Source organism: Miscanthus floridulus, chromosome 10 (assembly GCF_019320115.1).
Source record: "Miscanthus floridulus cultivar M001 chromosome 10, ASM1932011v1, whole genome shotgun sequence".
Lineage (NCBI taxonomy): Eukaryota > Viridiplantae > Streptophyta > Magnoliopsida > Poales > Poaceae > Miscanthus > Miscanthus floridulus.
The window spans coordinates 129,431,116-129,453,033 of NC_089589.1; the positions used below are offsets into that span (position 1 = coordinate 129,431,116).

Below are 21,918 nucleotides of genomic sequence, written 5' to 3' on the forward strand. Positions count from 1 at the left end.
GCATTGAACCAGGGTACCAAGACCGTGACGCAATACCTGCATGCTTTCAACAACTTATGTCGCTATGCTCCCGACATGGTTGACACAGATGCTAAGAGAATAGCCAGCTTTAAGAGGGGTCTCAATCCAAAAATGATGAAGCATGTTGGTACCAACAACCGCGTCAGATTCAATGACTTCATCAGCGACTGTCTGAAGCAGGAGAAGAATAACAACGCCAGCACCGCAGCCAAGACACGCAAAAGAGCCTTCGAAGGTGGGCCGTCTCAAGCTAGAGCACCTATGGGAGGTCGTCCTCCTTATCGCCCATCGGCACCTGGCGCTAGATTCAGGCCACCTCAGCCAAGAAGCCAGAATTTCCGTGGACCTCAAAAGCCGTACAAGATGGCAGTACAGCCCAACAAAGCAGCCGCAACTGCGGTACAAGGCAGTTCCAAGGGAGCTGTGGGATCTGCCGGGACAGTGAGAGGACCCTGCTATAACTGCGATCAACCCGGTCATTTCTCGAGGTTTTGTCCATACCCGCCCAAGAAGAAGCAGCAGACTTATAATGCTAGAGTGCACAGTACAACAGTGGATGAAATTCCAGAGGGAGAGCCCGTCACTGCTGGTAAGTTTACTGTCAATGAAAACCCTGCAGTTGTTTTATTTGATTCTGGATCATCGCATTCTTTTATGAGTCAAGCATTTGCACAGAAATATGAACAACTATGCACAGAATTGGGTTATGGTTACCGTATAAGTTCAGCAGGGGCTGATGTTTTGACCAACCGGATGGTTCGAGGGGCAACCCTTGAATTAGGTAGCAGAAAGTTCCGAGTGAACTTGATAGTTATGCCTGGGTTAGTCTTGGATGTCATTATAGGGATGAATTGGATGAAGGATTGGGGAGCAGTCATAGATACTGGAGGTCGAGTACTTACCCTTAAGGATCCCCTGGGTGAGGGTACTTTCCAAGTACCATTGCCTCGAAGAACAGACCTTATAAGTGTTACATGTGCTACGGCAGTCATTCCTATTCATCAGATTCCGGTAGTGTGTGAATTTCCGGATGTATTCCCGGATGAGCTACCTGGTCTTCCGCCAGATAGGGAGATTGAGTTTGGAATTGAGTTAGTCCCCGGAACAGCTCCGATTTCAAGGAGACCATATCGGATGCCTCCAGATGAGTTAGCTGAGCTGAAGAAGCAATTAGAAGATTTATCAAAAAAGGGGTTTATTCGGCCAAGCAAGTCTGAATGGGGATGTCCAGCTTTGTTTGTGAAGAAAAAGAAAGAGGGCACGTTGAGAATGTGCGTAGATTATAGGCCACTCAATGCTGTGACCGTCAAGAATAAATATCCCTTGCCACATATTGATGTTCTGTTTGACCAATTATCCAAGGCCAAGGTGTTCTCAAAAATAGATTTGAGATCCGGTTATCATCAGATCAAGATTAGGCCACAGGATATACCAAAAACTGCATTTTCCACCAGATACGGGTTGTATGAGTATCTTGTCATGTCTTTTGGCTTGACAAATGCTCCCGCATATTTTATGTTCTTGATGAATACAGTTTTCATGCCAGAATTGGATAAGTTTGTGGTAGTATTCATCGATGACATTCTGGTGTACTCCGAGAATGAGAAAGATCACGAAGAGCATCTGAGAATTGTCTTGACCAGACTGAGAGATCATCAATTGTATGCTAAGTTTAGCAAATGCGAATTCTGGTTGAAGGAAGTTCCTTTCCTTGGTCACATTCTGTCAGAGAATGGAGTTTCAGTCGATCCAAGTAAGGTGCAAGAAGTTATGAATTGGAAGGCACCGACCTCAGTTCCTAAGATTAGAAGTTTCTTAGGACTAGCGGGTTATTACCGTCGCTTTATACCAGATTTCTCAAAGATCGCCAAACCGATGACGAGTCTCCTACAGAAGGATCACAAGTTTGTGTGGACAGAGGAGTGTGAAGCAGCTTTCCACACTTTGCGGAAACTGTTGACCACTGCTCCTGTTCTAGCACAACCGGATATAGAGAAACCATTTGATGTGTTTTGCGACGCATCAAAGACTGGATTGGGTTGTGTTCTTATGCAAGAAAGGAGAGTCATAGCTTATGCATCACGTCAATTGAGAAAGCACGAGGTCAACTATCCAACACATGATCTTGAACTTGCTGCAGTTGTGCACGCCCTAAAAATTTGGAGACATTACCTACTTGGTAATGTGTGCAATATTTTCACGGATCACAAGAGTCTTAAGTATATCTTTACCCAACCAGAGCTAAACATGAGATAACGTAGATGGTTGGAATTGATCAAAGATTACAACTTGAATGTGCAATATCATCCTGGCAAAGCCAATGTAGTGGCAGATGCTTTGAGCAGAAAGTCACATTACTTGAATGTGCAACCATTACTTGAAGATGGATTCGATCTAATGCATCCTGCTGTGTTACATAGTATTCAGATTAGTTGCTCGTTGGAGAGTAAGATAATAGAAGGTCAGAAAACTGATAAGGGGATATTCCACATCAAAGAGAAAATAAAAGAAAAGCCGTCTCAACACTTTAAAGTGGATGAACAGGGCGTGTTGTGGTTTGACAACCGTCTTGTGGTTCCCAAGGATCGAGAGCTTAGGAATAAACTCATGGATGAAGCTCACCTGTCTAAGCTATCTATCCATCCTGGAAGTAGTAAGATGTATCAAGAACTAAGATCTCGCTATTGGTGGACCAAAATGAAGAAAGAAATTACAGCATATGTTGCCAGATGTGACACATGTTGTCGAGTGAAAGCCATTCACATGAAACCTGCTGGTATGTTGCAACCCTTATCAGTCCCTAGTTGGAAGTGGGACGATATCAGTATGGATTTTATCACGGGTTTGCCCACTACTCAAAAAGGACATGATTCGATTTGGGTAATTGTGGATCGTCTTACCAAGACCGCTCATTTCCTACCTGTCAAAACCACTTATCGACCACCTCAATATGCCGAGAAGTACGTCGCAGAAATTGTGAGGTTGCATGGTATACCAAAGACCATAATATCTGATAGAGGCTCACAGTTCACGGCTCATTTTTGGGAACATTTACACAAAGGCTTAGGAACTAGTTTGATTCGCAGTACCGCTTATCATCCTCAGACAGATGGTCAGACTGAACGAGTAAATGCTGTTTTGGAGGATATGTTGAGAGCCTGTGTATTGTCTTCCAAGGGATCATGGGAGTCATGGTTACCGTTAGCTGAGTTTTCTTATAATAATAGCTATCAAGAAAGCATCAAGATGGCCCCATTCGAAGCTTTATATGGCAGAAAATGTAGAACACCATTGAATTGGATCGAGCCTGGTGATAGAAGGTATTATGGCATTGACTTTGTAGAAGAAGCCGAGAAGAAAGTTCATATTATTCAGCAGAATATGAAAGCTGCCCAATCACGTCAGAAAAGCTATGCAGACAAAAGAAGGAGACCCCTTGTGTTTGAAGTTGGTGATTATGTTTATCTGAAAGTCACACCAATGAAGAAGAAAAGGTTTGGAATCCGAAGAAAGCTTGCCGCAAGATTCGTAGGACCATACAAGATCTTGGAACGAAGAGGCCCGGTAGCCTACAAGTTAGAGTTACCTGAGACAATGAGTACCGTTTTCCCAGTTTTCCATGTATCACACCTCAAGAAATGTTTGCGTGTTCCGGAGGAAAGAATAGAACCTCGAGGTATCCAACTCAAATCAGATTTGGTGTATCGTGAACAACCAGTCCGAGTGTTAGACACTAAGGAACGTGCTACTCGGAATAGTGTGGTAAAAACATACAAGATACAGTGGGATCATCATGATGAGGGAGATGCAACTTGGGAAACAGGAGAGTATCTACAAAAAGCTTATGAAGAATTTTATAACAAATGGTTCGTAACCCAAATCTCGGGACGAGATTTTTATAAGGAGGGAGGGCTGTAACACCCTGGTGTTATTCTTGCCTAATTGCACTTGCATTTCATATTCATGAGCATCATTCATCAATTCATGAGCATATGTCACTTGAAACATGGGAAACATGACTTTGAAACAAATGTATCATTTCAAGTGTTTTCATCATTTCAGTACCTTTAGTGCTTGATTATTGTATGACCAATGTGTGATATAGCTAAATCTATTGTTAAACATCTTAGCTATGCTTAGAAAGTCATTAGGAACAATGTTCAAGTTGATCATTTTGCCCAATTAAGATTTCAAATCATGGTTTGACTTGTTTTGACCCTAGGACTTTTTGGTTTGACTGTTTAAAAAGTACCACTTGGAATGTTTGCATGTCAGAGCAACCTAAAACAAAGTTGTAGCAAATTACATAAGGAACAAAAGTTATTTTGTGACCAAGTCATGAAAATGTGCACAACATGCTCAAAATGGTCCCACAAGTCAGAATTTGGGTTGATTTCAACACTTAGAAATTTCTAAGTGTAAGTTTCAGTTTTCAGTTTCTTGAACCCGACTTTGACATGATTTTACTCTCTGTCCTTTGCGAATTAGGTCTTGATCATTTAAGATGAATTACAGAGGGTACTTAGAGCTACAACTCTTGTGTAGATGGTATGAGCTAATACTTCACGGTTTAGTAGAAAGAACGTTGTCAAATGGCGTCGTCAGGCTCTGATCGCGGGTCTGATGATCGTCTTCGTCAGGCCGAGTGGCCGACCGCCGTCAGGCCCAGTGCGCCAAGTGGAGTCCGTACGCCGTCGCAGCCCCCGCAGGTCAGACCGTCGCTGCCACGACATCGCCACGCGCCCCGCAGCTGGCCTATTTGGTTCACCCGCGTTCCTTCGCATCGTCAGTCCCCTCCGAGCCGAGCTCGTGCTTCCGCCATTGCCGCAGGGAGAGTCGCCGCTGCTCAGCTCGCTCGCCTCCGTGTCGTTGCCGCCTCCAGTTAGCGCTCAGCTCCGTCTTCACCTCCCCTAGCTACTCCATCTCACCGTCGAGCCGGATAACCCAAGGTAGTGGCCTAATTGAGTTCCCGCCGCCACCGCAACTCGCCGGAGTTGGAGCTCACCGTGGCTAGCACGGCACAGCTTCTCTCTTCCTTCCCTACCTCTTGTTTTGTCTTCTCCGTCGCGCGCTATTGCTCGAGTGATGGTGTCACCGCCCTCGCCGGCTCCGTCTGGCCGGAACGCGGCCGCGCACCGCCGTGCGCCATGGCCGAGCCGCCGAGCTCCGTGGCTGGAGTGCTTAAGGGTCAGTAGGGAGCAAGGTTAGGGTACCAATCGATGCGGTTCTTCACGTAGGTCACGTTGGTGCCGTCGGTTTCGCCGGGGAGATCACCGTCGACGAGCTCGATCATCGCCGCGCCGACGTGTGCCGTCTCCCCTGTTTTGTGTCATTGACACGGGGGTCCCGCGTGTCAGCCGCCGAGCCAAAGAGAGCCAGGCTTGGGCTGCGTCGTGTCGTGGGCCGTCGGGTCCCTTCGGGCCGGCCCAGCAACACTTAAGCGAATTGTTTTCCATTTATTATTTGTTATTTGAAATCAAGAATGGTTTGAAAAATGTTTGGATGATCAAACTTGTTCCAAATTTGTTGAAACAAAATTTGCTAGGTTCCTTATCACCAGATCTACTTGGGAAAAATTATGCATGTCATTTTTGAGATACTTTTCTGTAGAACTTTATTTAATCATGAATATTGCTGATAACTTGAAAAATATGTAGAAAAATATATAGGCTTCAGAAAAATATGATTTCAAGTTTGTTAATCTTCTTGTGTCATGTACTCCTTAGGAAAAATATATTTCATGCATGTGCTGTGGAAAACTTTTGAGGTGTAGTTCAAGCTCCTTTTATAACTGATTTTTGTTATTTTTGCTAGAGAGCAAACTTTGTATAAAACATGCATGTGGTAATTTTTGTACAGTCACTATATGCTATTAAGAACTTAGGAAAAATACTAATTCTGTTGTTTGACACTTTTCATAGTACAAAGTAATTTCATGCTCATTTTTATGCTATAGCTTGTCATTTTTGTGTAGGATGGTTTACTTATCCAAATGCCATGAAATTTTTATGGTAGTCTGTTTAGGGTAGTAGTATGCTACTGCAATTTTCTCAGATTTTTAGGAGCATCAGAAACATAGGTTGCTATTCAAACCTATTATTAACTAGGGTTTAAGCCAGTGTCGCTTTAAGTGTGATTAAGAAAGTCATAAAGCTTTGGTGTATCTTTGAAGCATTTCATAAGATAGGTTAACTTAACATATTAGTAGTAGAAGAGAATGCAGTAGATGACATGTGCTTGTAGTATAGTTCTTCGATGATGTTGACTACCTTGCATTTCAACATATCCATTGCATTCATCTCCTTCGATGCACCGTTTGCATAATCACTTACGCGCATTGCATCATACAGGATCGCAAACCGAGAACCCAGTCGTCATACCCGAGGAGCCCGAGGAGCAGCTCGAGGTGCAGCAGCAGGAAGTGCCAGAAGCCGACGAGGAGGACGTTGAGGAACTTCCGGAGTGCCCCGATCACCGTCCGAGCTCCTTCGAGAGAGGCAAGCCCCGGAGCATTTTTCTCCCGGTTTGCAATTAATTAATTAAATGCTTTACTTTAAATTGATGCATTACGTTCAGGAGTTGTTTGCAACCGTTGCTGCATTATACCTTGTTTACCTTTGTTATACTATATCCTTGTTACCCTGGTATCCGCAGTCGAGTCAATGCTTAGCTGGCTTAGACCGGTAGAAGTCGGGTGATTTCCTGTCACCTGCGAGCTATAGGTGGTTACCTGGATCTGCTTGGATGACTATGAAGTCATGGTATAACTAAGTGTTAAATGAAGTTGAGACCGGACGGAGACTTGCAGAGTTTTGAACTGTAGTGTTTCCGTCTGTGTCGATTAAGGACCGACCGTTGTTGGGCCTCGAGTCATGTTGAACGCATGCCTTACATTTAGCTGGCCGGATAAAGTACCTTCCGACCGCGAAGCTGGGAGATTTTTCGGGCCGAGTAGATTGCCCGCAACGCACTGTACCGGAGCAGGTGTGGTAGGACACGGGGGCGGGATGATAAGACCAAAGTGCAGTCGGTCGGCCCCCGGGTACATGTGGTTCCTGGCAAACTCGAGATTCCTGGAAAGTTGACTCGGTGATCAATATCTCACTTTAGCGGGTGAGTGAGGTTTGTGTAAGGAATAAATCACCAGCTGGTTAGGAATCGATTCGAATCGCCATCGCTCCTGGACAGTGAGCACTTGACTTGAGTGACTTCATCGTAGTAAATGCTATGGAACACTTGGACAGTTATAGTGAATATGACAGTATGGAAGTTGTTTAATGATCATTGGTTATCATTATCTGCTTAATCACATGTTTACTCTAGCATAGGTGCAAACCTAGTTGACAGGTTAATAATAATTAACTTGGCAATAATGCTTTTAGAAAGGTTCTTGAAATGCTAAAATGCTTCTTTTTGCAAAAGAGTCAGCTACCCTACTATAAAGCCCTTCATAATCCTTGGTGTCATTTATTTTCGGTTATGTCGGGTAAGTCTGGCTGAGTACCTTCTCGTACTCAGGGTTTTATTCCCACTTGTTGCAGATGGGCAGATGTACTATGGCTACTGTATCAACTGCCTGTATCCTGCGCTGGGTGATGTTTAGGACCATGGGCATGGTCATTCCTTACGTCTCATCTAATGCTTTTGTTGGAGATGATCATCCGCTGGCACTATATTTCAACTCTGTGTGTGTGTGTGTGATTTGAACAAAAGATTTCCGCTACTTTTTATTCGAACTGGTTTGTAATAACTATGTTGAAACTCTGATGTATCTGTTATGTGAACTTTTACGTAATATGTGATGGTGACCGCTAAACTTAGTACGATCATGGCTGGGACATGAGTTGGTTTGAAATCCTTCGTGATTTCACGGACTACCGGGTTATACGGGCTTAAGTTTGCTAAAGCGTCTGCTCTGGCGGATGATTTTCTTACTTAATTTCGTATAATTGGTCGGTTCTGTCACAAACATCATAAGTGAACAACAATAAATAACCATTTATTCTGTGAGTTTTTCGGGCCGCTCGTGACCGTGAGCACGACTGTTATAATAGTTTATAACACTCTACAGAGGTTGTGCACATTCACCGTGAGTCGTGATTCCCATATGCCCAGGTTAATTACTCCCATAATACTGCCAAGGTGAGCGGGCGGGGTACACTATGAAGCCATTTCATAGGTTTCTCTAACAAGTTAGGGCCGCTAGGTTTCCTCGGCAGGCAGATGTAGGAACCCCCCTTTTCTATGGCACATCTCCATCGCGGCTATACACATAGGAACAGAGGCAGCCCTATACCCAATGTGGCAAGCCCCTTTTACGCCATAAAGGTAACATCTAACAAGCTAGAAAAGGTCCTATTACTGAGCTAAAGTCAGAGCCATGTGACCCTCACGGTTGCACTATCAGTCCCAGCTTTTACCGACAGATAAGTCCTTATGGAGGGCCAAGAGCATCATGATCAAAAGTCATTTGCTCCTTCACCCTATAATTCAGTTGTTTAAAAGCAAATTTTACCTTTTTGTTCTATAGAACCATTAGTCATTATGTAGATCATGTACAGTTACATTGAGCGCTAGCAAACTACCCATATGCATATAACCCTAGGAGACAAGGAAACAGGATACTCAACCACTAGGATGTCCTTACGGGTATCAAAATTAGACACATGCAAATGAGAAATTAATAAATGGTGAATAGGACATCAAGGTAGATCCCATGCTATACTTGCCTTGCTCAACGAACTCGGGCTACTCCTGCTGGTTGTCAAAGAACTCTTGGTCTCCAACGTTCTCCTCACCGACTGAACTCGACCAACAAAGCAACATACAAGCATTCCAAAGGCATTCATGCAAAGCAAACAATTATGGGATTAGAACAGTACACCAGGGCATAAAAACAAGATAAAAAGGTTCTTAAAAAGAATCTACGTCTCTCTACGATCACATAGACGCGAAGTTCACGAAAAACGGAGCTAAAACACGAAAGTTATGAATTAAACGGGGTTTCTTATAGTAATTTATTTAATTAAATCTAACCTAAAAATTTAAATGTTGCAAACATGTTTGACAGTGGTATTAACATGTAGAGTACTTAATTACGAACCTAACGAAATTTGAACGGGTCGATTCGGAGCTAAAACGACGATTTTATAAGCAAAACAATGCAGTGGCATTTCTGTAAATAGAATGAACTATTTTTGAATTTACATAAAATCAAATCTGGGATATTTAAACCGGCCAAGGACTACATGTTCAAATAGGCAAAACTTGGGGTCTCTTTAGCAAAAAGACCCGTGAAGGGGTATCGGCCATCCTGGTCCATTGGATCATAGATGGACGTCTCAGATTAGAAGAAAGGGGGAGAGAGAGAAAACCGGCCGGCCCAAATATGTTTTGACAGTGGAATTCTTGTACTCTCGAGTGAGTGGCTAGTCCCAAAGCCAGGATCCGGGCTTAGCTTGAAAATTCCTAAAAGTAATACTTGGGCCGGCATGGCAAGTCACGAATGTGAAGGCCATGTCGTTGCCTAGAGTCTCTTTATGATGGGCTATATGGCACGGCTTGCATTTTGAGCAGTGCTTGGGCATGCACGGCATGAAAATGGCACATGAGCAGCTTGCATTTACGTCGTTGCTGTGTACGAGGCCCGCGAATCGTGACTCGTGACTCGCCCCCTTGGCCCCGCGACTCGCCAAGCGACGCCGCCGCCGCCGCCCCTGCCCCCGCCTTCCACCACCGCTGGTCCCCCTCCCTTCTCCTCCGGCGAGGCATCTCGTCGGAGGCCGGAAGGAGTGGGGATCCATCGTTTTTAATATGTTTTTTAGCAACGGCGTGAGGGTAGGGTGGAATCGTTTTCTCCATGGCGGCGCTTTTGAAGATGAGGGCGACAACTATGGCGTCAACAACTTCATCGGCACGACGACATGGAGATTTTTCTTTCCGGACGGCGACATCAAAGCGGAGATGATGTCGCCGCCATGGAATAATTTTCTCCGGTCTCTTCTCCGTTTTGTTGTGGTTAGATCTGGCCACGACGAAGGACTAGGGAGAATAAATTTCATATCAGGCTTCCTCATTCTTCGGTGGCAGAAAGAAGAAGGAAGATACAAGAAAGAAGAAGTTCTCAACTCTGCTTGCAGGAATATTGGCCGTCGTTCATTGGGCATTTGTTCTCAAGCCATTTGCTAAGGGTTTACCTGTGCGGTCATCTATACGAAGCGCCATATATGTTTGGGTTTGAGATCTGGAGCTATTCACAACGTGGGTACAATTTAGATGTAAATAAGTTTTTAAGTGCTTGTAATGTGTTGATGTACCCAGCTTTTATCTAATACAATTCTTCTTTCGTCTAAAAAAATTGTTACAATGCAATTTTCTAGCATTTATTATACTACTTCTTATATAATTCTTGAATAGATTATGAAAACCATTAAAAATTTTATGAAAATATACACATAAAATATTTTTTATATCACGAGTGGATAAAGAAAACTAGGAGAGATATGTTGAGTGCCGTGCTTGTGACGGCATGACTAGAAGGCGTGCTTGTGTGCCACAGACAGTGCTTGCGCCAAAAAAAAAAAAAGATTTACCGTGCTACGTCGGCATGACCCGACGTGTCTCACACACCAAGAGGATTCAACCTGAAGCGACTGGAAGCATGAGAAAGCCATGCCGTGCGGCCACAGGACGAACCAATTCCCACCTCTACTCAGAGCTAATCAAGTCAGAAGCGACACTAAGCAAAGCTGCACGCGGCGGTAGCCGGCAGCAGCGCACGACACACGCACAAACTCGTTAGCGTGCAAGACAATATTACAGGTTCACTCTGGATTTGTAAAGTTCCCTTTTGTTCTCATGTCCACTAATTATAGTGTGCGTCTCCACATTGTAGTTTTCTACTACCTCCATCTCAAATTATAAGTCATTTTATCTTTCTTGTAGAGTCAGTTCATCTCAGGAATGATTTCTAATTTAGGATGGAGGGACTACAAATTGAAATGGTCAGCTTAACTCTCGATTTGGGTACCTCTCCTCTAAATTTCAGGTTGCCAATGATGTTGCAGTAAGAAGCTACTAGAACGAGAGAGGCACAAACCAAAACCAAAGAGGATTGGAGGTTCCGGATTTTTTTTCTAAAAAAGAAAATGCATGAGAGGTTAGGTTTGCAATGAAATGCATGGCAGAATAATCGGAATTAGCAACAGATCCATATTTCATTTCGATGTTGTTTCCTATTCCCTCCCAAATTATAAGTCACTTTGACTTTGATATATCCATTTCGCTATGTATCTAGACATATATTATACCTGTAACCTAGTAGTATACCAGACAAGAACAAATCCCTTTTTGACTTTTTTTTGTTTTAATGTAAAATGGTTCCCATCCCAGCTGGTTGAAGACACAGGGCTGAAATTCTGTGGGTGTGGGACCCGATGAATGAATGATACGGAGTAGCGTACGGAGTAAAGATGAAACAAAGGATTTGGAGACCAGGGCTGGCGTGTGTGTCGGCGTGTTGGCACCTGCTCCCCATCCCCCTGCTGAGCCCTGTTCCGTACGGTCGTCTTTGTCGTGGGGTGGCGTGGGCCGGGCAGCTCAGCAGGCCGCTGGCGGTTCAGAGCTGTTTGTAGTCACAGCTGTTTATTGTCCAACAGATTTTAGCCCTTGTTTAGTTGGACCCTAAATTCTAAAAAAAATGCTACAGTATCTGTCACATCGAATGTTTACGGCCCGTGCATAGAGCATTAAATGTAGATGAAAAAAACTAATTGTACAGTTTGATGGAAAATTACGAGACGAATGTTTTAAGCCTAATTAGTCCATGTTTGAACACTAATTGCTAAATAAAAACGAATGTGCTACAGTAGCCCCAAATTCCAATTTCCTGGAACTAAACAAGGGCTTAGCATTTGCTCGAATAGACTGAAAAGTAGAAAGGCATTTGTTCAGGTCTGCATTCTTAAATTTTTGTAAAAAAAAAAGAAAAAAAGATCCGCATCCCTTCGATCGGCGTACTCCGGCCGTTAGAACTACAAGTCTCATTATCGAAAATCCTCTTCTACTCTGTTTCTTTTTTTTTTTGCAAAAAATCCACATGACAATATTAAGAGTGTCCTTAACCTTCACAAGTCACATTATTGAAAAATGAAAAATCTTCTTCTATATATCTAGGTACTAGGCCTTACACAGTTGTTTTTTTTTCGAGTTGTTTTTTGGATGAGGTGCCTTACACAGTTGTTGACTATAGTATAGGCAATATGCTAAAAGTGCCCGGCGCCTCTACGTATGGATGTGTGATCTTACCCTACAAGCTCCCCCTCTCTTGCTGATTTGTGTGGATGTGTGATCTATAATCTGTGTCAAAAGGTGGCCCTGTGTGCAGCTTCTGGAGCTGTGGCGTTGTTCCTAACATGGGAGAACGAGCTGCTCGCCATTGGTTACGATGTCAATGCCGGGATCGTCCTTGAGATATATAGCAAAGCAGATGGGTTTGACTTTGCCATATATATAATAATAACTATTAGAGGTATTTTGGATCCTTTCATTCAGAGGAATTAAAATCTACTTAATAAACTAGGTTATTTAGCTTGACATTCCACCACTTTCCAAAGTTAACATATAATTCTCTCAAATTTATAGGGTGAGAGATGGAAATTGATTCTATACATCATCACGCTATATGTTTCTACTTTGCAACTTATAACACGCTCTTCAACTCGCTCCCCTACGGTAAAAATGCAACACGTACATAAGTATCTCTCTTATATAGGCAACAATAATATACAAATATAATCCATATATGACCATATTAGCTTAATTAATATGTGTCTAAATTATGATTATTGAAATGACGAATTTAATTCCAAGGATCCAAACGCGGCCTTACTGATATTCATTGTATCAAGCATAATTATAACTATACTAGTACATTATATACATATACCACAACAGTTACAGTTAACTGAACTGGTCACATCATCTACACTTACTAGACATGTTGTATCTAACACTACACGAACAGGTTGAGAAGCTTGCAGGGAGGTGGAAGCGGAAGCGGGCCTTCCATGCACGATGATCAGCGTAAGGTGCACATCATCAGAACCCACGCTGTCAGCCCGGGCCAGACGGTGCCTCCTCTTTTTTTTTTTTTAATAGGAAAGACGGTGCCTCCTCGTGTGCCCACCAAGGGCCTGCCCCGTGGAGAAGCCCAGCCCACACGCCGCGCACGCGTGCAGCACCGCCTTTGACCGCGGCTTCTTGGTCGCCGCCGGCCGCCTGAGGTGGCTCGTCCGGTGGCCGCCCAGCGCCTGGAACGTCGTGAACTGCCGGCCGCATGTTCCGGCACTCGAACACGTCGTCCTGGCCCGGCCGGCGACGACGGCGCTTGAGTGGTGGCGCCGCCGTGTCGGTTTAATTTCTTTTCATTATTTTATTTCCCCTGCTTAATTAGTGAATTACACTCCGTTAAGGTACTTCGATGATATATACTACAGTACCTTGCCAAGCAAGGAATAATCCTGCTGCTTTATTATTACTGTACTAGTAAGAACAAATTTTTAAGTAGGAAAATGACGTGGCTAAAATTTCTTCACAATCTGAGCAAGTTAAACAGGTAAAACAATGGCCGCAACTTGTTTGAAACAGTGATGACAAGTCTTCAAGTCTCTTAGAACGCAGCGCTATCTTCGATAACCCATGTTATTTTATTGGCCTATGGTTAAACAATAGAGTATTGAAGCTCAGTACAAAGCTCTAGGGTGTTAGATATCTTCTCAAGTTCTTTACAAAAATGAAGGAGCAATACGGGATTGATGAAGACATGAATCCCTGAGCTTTAGTATGATTTATTGTATTTGTAGTAATTAAAATGTAGATCATCTAAAATTGAGTATTTGGTGAAATTTAAGAAGGTTTCTTCTCACGACTTACGGTGAAGAATAAATATATGGCACGGCTGAGGTAACGATTATTTATCAGAACTGGAGCTAAATTTTGCTTTCAATATGTGACAACACAAACTAAATAGATTTATAGTGTTCAGAATTGAGAGCCTACAACTTCCTATCTATATTTGAGTACTTACATCTATACAAAACTCTTGATGAAAGTTAGTATACACCTAGGAACTTGGTGCCGATTGCCAAACCACGAGTCAAAAATAGCATAGAGCCTTGCATAACGTGTATATGACAGTAAATCAGAAAAGTAAATAAGGTATCCCACAACTTCATATTCATATAGGGGGTTGCTACACTGTCACAAAAACGACAGGAACCCTTGTGACTAATAAAGCGTATAAAAGATTAATTAATAAAGCTAGCAACGATTCCGTCAAAAAATTAGCATGGATTTTCTGCATTACACACTGACCTTGCATTTTTAGGAGCAGTGCTTCGAACCTTCATGGTCATGGAAAGCATCAACTACCAAGCTTGTCCCAAACGTGATATACTATTTGAAATGGGAGGCATTTCTAATCACAGGTTGACCTTGAGTCATCGAAACCGAACAAAGAAAATGTTTATGATCTGAATCTTCCGAAGAGCAGCCTGATGAACACCAAAAGAAGGCATAGCTGCAGTGGGCACGGCATGGACATGATCCGAGGTTGGAACACGCTCTCGTGTTGTGCATGGACATGATCCGAGGTTGGAACACGCGGCCATGCTGGGGAAGGGGTGTATTTATGAATCATTTCAGGTTTTATTTCCAATGGAAAAAAGGGAGTATATGACATAGTCATAGTGTCATGGTGACATCATCAGGCTAGCAGCAGAGCACGCGGCGGTCGCTGGCACAGACGCGGTCGACCAGCTCTCGGCCGGGCGACGTGCGTCGTGCAGGTAGGCGCGGAGCAGGAGATGCACACGCGCCTAGCCGGGAGAGGGCACCGGAGCTGACAGGGACCGAGCAGGGACGTTGCTCCGCAACCATGCTAGTGCCAAGCTCGGCGTCCGGAGACCCGCGGTGGGCGAGAGTGGTGGCTGCAAGTAGAGCGAGCGACGCCGCTCGGATCGGAGAAGGTAGCTCACGTCACGTGTAGCGTCGACACCTCCTCTTTTCCCGCTGGGCCGATGTTGGCGCTCGCGGCGGCGAGAGGACACGAGGAGGCGGCGGCGAGCTAGCGTAGGTGTCGCCAGCGATGGGAGGAGCGCAGGGTTCGCGAAGGCTCGGTGGGATCAACGGCTCGATCGACGTTGGCACGGGAATTGGACGGTTAAGAAAATACAGGCGACGTGGCCCAATAAGAGGCTAGGAAAGATTAGTAAAGTGGCAACTTAGTGCGCAAGCTATCATACGTAGCCGCCTGTCTTCTCGATCGATCAAGAGCAACTTACAGTCTAACTAGCTAGTATATGGAATACTAACTAATATATCTAATGAAACCTGCACTAGCTTTCCAGTGCATATCATCAATGTTACTTCAAAACTGACAGGAACATGCTGGAGTATAGGGGTGTCTAGATAGCTTAGCAGCTTAGGGGTTGTGCTAGATATAACCTACTCCCTTGGTTCTAAATTATAAGTCACTTTAATTTTTTTGGTAGGCATCAAATTTGTTATCTAGACATACGTTATATTTATATACATAGCAAATTCGATGTACTAAAAAAAATCAAAGTGACTTATAATTTGGAATGGGGGAGTGCTAGTACTAGTGGGAAAAGAACACATGGAAGAATAAATTCATCTAACTCTAGCTAGGTATAACGTCCAAATCAAAGACGAATAATGTCACAAACAAGCTAATTAAGCTAAGAGAGAACTGATTGTAACTAATATATGGTGCTAGCATGTGTGTATTTCTAACGTTCTAGTTATGTTTTTTTTTTCTCGAAACCAATTTCCGTTAATAAGAACAGAAATATTCTAGTCGTGGTCATCTCGAGGAATAAATTAGTTAATAAAGATAGCTCATGTTCTTAACGCATATCCTTATCTTTGTCCTTGTCCTTAATCGTACAATCAGCATCGTTTATCACCACATAATATCACGACAAATTAGGAAGCTGCTCAGAACTTGGTTGCCAAGCATACTACTCTTGTTCACTGACCCACATCAATCCCTGAAGTCGTTCCACGGAAACACACCTGCCTTTGCTATATATGTGTACCGATTAACAAATGGGTCCCATCATGTCAGATCAACAGCAAGTAAGCCATCACTGCTATGTGTGTTTTGATTTTCAGGAGGACACCTGGACTTTTTGGGATTCATTTCAACGAATTAACTCATAGAAAAATAATAGTCGCCTTGTTGGTTTCTCTAGACTAAAAGAGAAAATAAGGGCGTCTTTGGCATAGTTATAGATTATTGTAGAAACATATTTCAAATCTAGATTCCCTTTAGAAAGTTTTTCTAATAAATCAGATTCACTTTGTGAACCGTTTAGCCGGTTTCTTGAAACTAGGTTAATTATGAGTGTTGCTCCAGACTAGTACAAAAATGAGAATGAGTTACAAGTGATTCTTAAAAAAAATAGCAGGAGCTCTGCCTCTCAATTAAGATGGAAAATAGAGTTAGCTACAAGTGATTCTTCTTAAAACATTTCTCTCTTTGTGACGTTGGACATCGATTCCAGTGATTATGCTAAGGATCTAAAACGTATCTTGCTGACAAACACACTCTAAATTACCTTGGGCTCACGTGGTGGAACTCACATGAAAATTAAATCAGAAAGATAATTGATTTCTTGAGCATTTTAATATTTTCCTTGCCGGTTCGTGACTCACCTAACAATTTTAACGCTAACACTACAAAAAAACGATTTTCGGGGACAACCTCTCTGATTAACATAGATGGGCACATCTAGAGACTGTATTTAGAGACCGCCTCTGTAAATGATCATGCGGCCTCTAAGAAAATCTCCACCTATGAAAATCATTTACAGGCGACCACCTCTGAAAACCATCGATTACCGGTTTAGGACACCCTCTTTGTAAGTTTTTTTTTTTTTGAAAGATGGTATCTTAAGACAGTTACTTTAGGAGTCCCTCTCTGTAAGTTTTTTTTGAAAAGCGGGCATCTTAAGATGTCCGTCTCTAGAAATGACTATTAACAGTGACGGTCATTCTAATTGTTCATCTCTAAAAATTGATTTTCAGAGACGGATATCTTAAGATTTCCATCTCAATAAATAATTGCATGGAAAAAATAATTCATAACTTTTCTCTATAAACTTGGATCCTATCTCATGCATGTTGTGTGTCGTTGGCCTTCGTTCATTCATTGACCTCGAGGGGTCAAGGTCAAGTCTAGCTCGGTATACATGTTGCCGAAGGCCTGCAGCCAATGGTGTGCTGACACGTTCTGGCACATGCATGGGTCGTTTGTTTTTGCTCCGAGATTAATTATATTGCTGGTCGGTAGTTTATTATTACCGCTGCACATAGTAGCCAACACAGTCTAGTAATTAGTGTAGGGGGCTCATCCACCTCGCTCTTTCTCTCCTTTTTCTTCTCTCTTTTTTTTTCCTTCTTTTTCTTCTCGCTTCTCTTTTCTTGTTCCACTTCACCTATGTCCAAAACTTGTAGGAGAGATTTAGGGAGGCTTCGGGTAGGGCCCGGTTAAATCCACATACACTACGTAGAAAAACATTTTTAGGGGCGGTTGGTAACCGTTTGTAGGGGCAGTTTTGCCAGCCGCCCCTATAAAAGGGTGGTTACAAATCATTTATTTATAGGGGCGGTTCCCAGACCGCCCCTACAAATCGATTTGTAGGGGCGGTTGGTACTGTAGCCGCATCTACAAATCAATTTATAGAGGCGGTCTGGGAACACCAGCCGCCCCTACAAATCGGGCGGCTACAGTAACAACCGCCCCTACAAATCATTTTTTCACAAAAAAAAAATTAAATTTACAATTCAAATTCGATCAGAACATATATTTTTCATCATGACTTATCTTCTTCTGCGATTATACTGAAACTCAATGACAACACATATTTATTTATACCAGATTATAACAAATATTCCAAGACATGTCTTCCAAATGCGAATTGTAGTAATACATATCAAATCAAATAAAAAATATCAAGTCAACTAAAAAATGCTAACTAGTATGCTCAATGCCTTTATCATAGATAACAGCACAATCAGAAAACCCAAATTTATGTCCCGGAAAAAAGAAACTTCTGAAATATTCACCTTGTGAACACTTCTAAACGCAAGCTGCACAGATACCAAGTATCGGAAGGAACAAATGACAAATGGTTTCGCTTAAAAAAAACAAACAAATGACAGATGGAAATGCATGTAAACCATTGCCACATGCATTGTACCCTGTGTAGCCCATCTCTCTTCCTCTACAAGTCAACAGGTTTCCTCCCATTCCTGAGCAATAATCCCACACTTGCTTTCGGCATCTACACCACAAAAAAAGGTATCAGAATTTTGTTGAAAATGGGCAATCAGGATGCTGTGAGTTGTGAAAGTATGGCAGGTGCCAATACGAACAAACATGGCACAGCATGGCAGGTGCCAATGCGAACAAACATGCTTCCATGATCAGCTCAGTGTGATATCCGATCCATTGCTTTCTAGTTCCTATAACTAGTATATTATGTTTCACAAAGAATAAAGAATTATCTTTGCACCCATGAGTATTTCCAATATATAAGAAAAAAAATAGTGATGCCATAGTTAATCTGAAGCATTAGCTGAATCAAAACGGAAAAGAGACTAGATGATAAGCTCTGCAAAACAAGTAGCTCCAAGCGCCAAAAATATCAAGTCAACTTACCCTGCACCAAGCGCCAAAATAATGTGCTGCTCTGCAGAGATGGCATCTCAGCCCACCGCATAAAGCTTTCCGCTATGGAGCCAACGCCAGAGATCACACAACCAGAATTTTCAGGAAGTAAAAGGAAGATGATGAGTGGTCAGTGATTGTATCTGTACAGACTTACTTGTACCTCCTCGTTATTCATCTACCTAAGTTGTTCATACGATTTAACAAAGGACTAACAAAATCTAGATGACAATTCCTTTTCAGATATCGATAGATCCTCTGTAACTGCCGTCAGGTCATTTTTTTAGAAAGACAGAAAGAGCTTTGCTGAGATTTTATTAGACGATGTAAAGGAAAATAACAGGATAAACAGAGAAAACAAGGAGTAGAAACTCCGAGCTACTACGGCGCGCAGGCCTGACCGTCAGATTATTTTCACCTAATGACTAATGTTGACTGTCTCCCACAGACCCGTGCAGTGGTAATAGTAGTGTATATAATCCTATGATATCTTGCAGTTATGAGAAATGAAGTGATACGAGCTAAATGCAAATCTTTTAGCTTTAGCACATCTTCTTCCCTCCTTTTCGTTATATTACGGACCAACCACGCCTTCAGTTTATATCTGAAGGCACCTTACCTTGTGCAATGATGATGCAGAGTGGATGAGGCACGCCATCTTCAGACTTGACACTGTAAGCGGCTTGAAGTCGAGCCCCCTTGTTGAGGAAATACGTCCTTTGCTGCACGATACAAACAAGACAAACTATTCAGGCGAGATATACAGAGCCGGTTGCTGTTCGTTTGGTTGCAGACGTTCTGGTGAAATCTTTTGCTGGAAGCCTGCAGGTACTCTGAACGCGCAGAACAACCTGAAGTCCAGAGCCTAACAGGCGCGCGACAATCAGATCCAGAGACGAACGACGACGACACAACGCGGCGTTACCCTGTGAGAGTTGGCGGGCACGACGACGCGACGGGCCTCCGGCCACTCCGTCGGCACGTCCAGCGGCGGAGCCACAGGCAGCCCGTGGAGCACCAGATCGCCGCCGCTCCCTGCATCCACGCTGACCTGAAAACGCACAAAGCGCACACGCTAAACAAACTTCTGCTTACCTCCAGGCTTGTTCTCGTCGGATCTGGGCTGGTCCTCGCCGGATCTGGTGGTGGCCGCTGGAGAGGGAGGGTCACCACGTGGGGGAGAGGGAGGGACAACAAGGGAGGGAGAGAGAGAGAGAGAGGGGAAGGAAGAGTCGAGAGAGAGAGAGAGAGAGAGGAGGGCAGACGATATTTTTGGTGTACGTCGCGCATTTATAGGGGCGGTTCAATCACCAGCTGCCCCTACAAATATCAACAACAGGGGCGGTTGGTGAGTGAGCCGCCCCTACAAATCAGATCCATTTGTAGGGGCGGCTCATATCACCAGCCGCCCCTGCTGTTCTATTTGTAGGGGCGACTGGTCTTTGGGCTCCTTAGTATGTTACTGTAGGGGCGGCTCCATCACTAGCCGCCCCTACAAAAAATTTGCTTCGTTGCTACAAACCGTTTTTCACGTCGTGATAGGAATATATTTATTTCTACAATAGATACAAATACTTTATTGCAAGTAAGTACTCCATATATATTTGTTCCTAAGTATAGGGCCGCGTTTAGTTCGCCGACTCTGCGCCGGCGGCACTGTAGGTACAGTGTCGTTTTGTTTTTATTTGGTAATAATTGTCTAAATGTTGACTAATTAGGCTCCAAACGTTCGTCTCGCAAAGTACAACAAAACTGTGCAATTAGTTTTTTATTTCGTCAATATTTAGTACTCCATGCATGTACCGCAAGTTTGATGTGATGGGGAATCTTCTTTTTGCATAGTGTCAAAATTTGGAATTGGGGGAAACTAAACATGGCCTAGGACGAACTGGACATCATATATGCATGGTTGTTACTAATGTCCAGCTTGTACTACAAGTATGATGATGATGATGATGATGATGATAATAATAATAATTCTAACGTTGTTGTATCAAAGCAAGAGGATTTGATTGCACCCAATCTATGACATTATTCATTATATATTTATATATGAATGGATAGATACTAGTTACACAGTTGTTTTTACAATAAAGGTACACCAACAATTTGGACAGTTTTTGTTTAGTAATGTGTTGTGCGTTACATATAAGCTAGGTTAGGTATACACATATGCTTATGACCAGGACTTGCACCAAACATAGACATTGATATATAGCGACGTATGACCATATGCTTTGTTTCTTACCCAGCTAATTAATAAAGTTCATCACATGCATGATCCAAGAAGTTAAACCTCACTTTTCCTGTACAAATAATCTAGCCAAGTCAACAGGCAACAGCCATATGATTGGAAAGTTCTACACCCTCTTCCAAAGTTGAATTTCTCGTACTACTACTTGCCAAGAGTTTGGTCCTCAATAAATGGAAGCTAGCAGACGTACCCACAGTGGACTCTAGACATACAAGTAAATCACCTTGGGCCCCTTGGATTGCTAGTGGAAATGTTTGGTAGCCGCAGTTAGGGGGTGTTTGGTTCACCTAGTAGCTCCTAAATTTAGTAGTTTTTAATCTTTTTAGTAACTTTTTTGTCAAACACTATGACTAAATATGACTAAAAGGGCTTTAGTCCTCTCTAGTAACTTTGGAGTGACTAAAAGTGACTAAACCATTTAGGAGGGACTAAAGTTTAGTAGCCCAAACCAAACACCCCCTTAGTTTAAGCGTGCTTAACCTTGCAACTATCGCTACGTTTTTGGTCGTCTAGTTCGTGAACCAATGAACAATAGCTATAAACTTACTTCAAGGCTTGTTTGGATACCCATGTACCCATCTCAATCTATGTGTGTCAAAGTGGTTTGATATGAAATTTAGTTTAAATTTCACACCAACCACCCCAGCTCAGGTGGATATATATATATATATAACTACTATCCTGTAGCTGGCTACAAAATAACTTATTCTGTAGTCATTTTGAGTTACGATAATTACTATGTTAATTTACGAGATTATAGTAACTCCTTACTAAGTGGTTTACTATAACGTTATGGTAAAAATATCCCCATGTGTTATAGTAACCCAATTATCGTAAATATATATTGACATTATCGTAAATTAGTATATAAAATTATCATAAATGGAGG

At 42.8% G+C, this 21,918-nt stretch overlaps 1 protein-coding gene across 1 annotated transcript; it reads right to left on the minus strand.

Annotated features, from left to right (window-relative positions):
- Nucleotides 1-17,936: 17,936 nt before the first annotated feature.
- On the minus strand, nucleotides 17,937-20,033 carry LOC136487214 (uncharacterized). The gene is made up of 4 exons (XM_066484335.1): nucleotides 19,701-20,033; nucleotides 19,395-19,497; nucleotides 18,767-18,838; nucleotides 17,937-18,389 (listed from the first exon to the last, which is right to left on the minus strand). The coding sequence occupies exons 1-4, from the start codon at nucleotides 19,814-19,816 to the stop codon at nucleotides 18,330-18,332; spliced, it is 351 nt and encodes a 116-aa protein (XP_066340432.1). The 5' UTR covers nucleotides 19,817-20,033; the 3' UTR covers nucleotides 17,937-18,329.
- Between the last annotated feature and the right edge of the window lie 1,885 nt (nucleotides 20,034-21,918).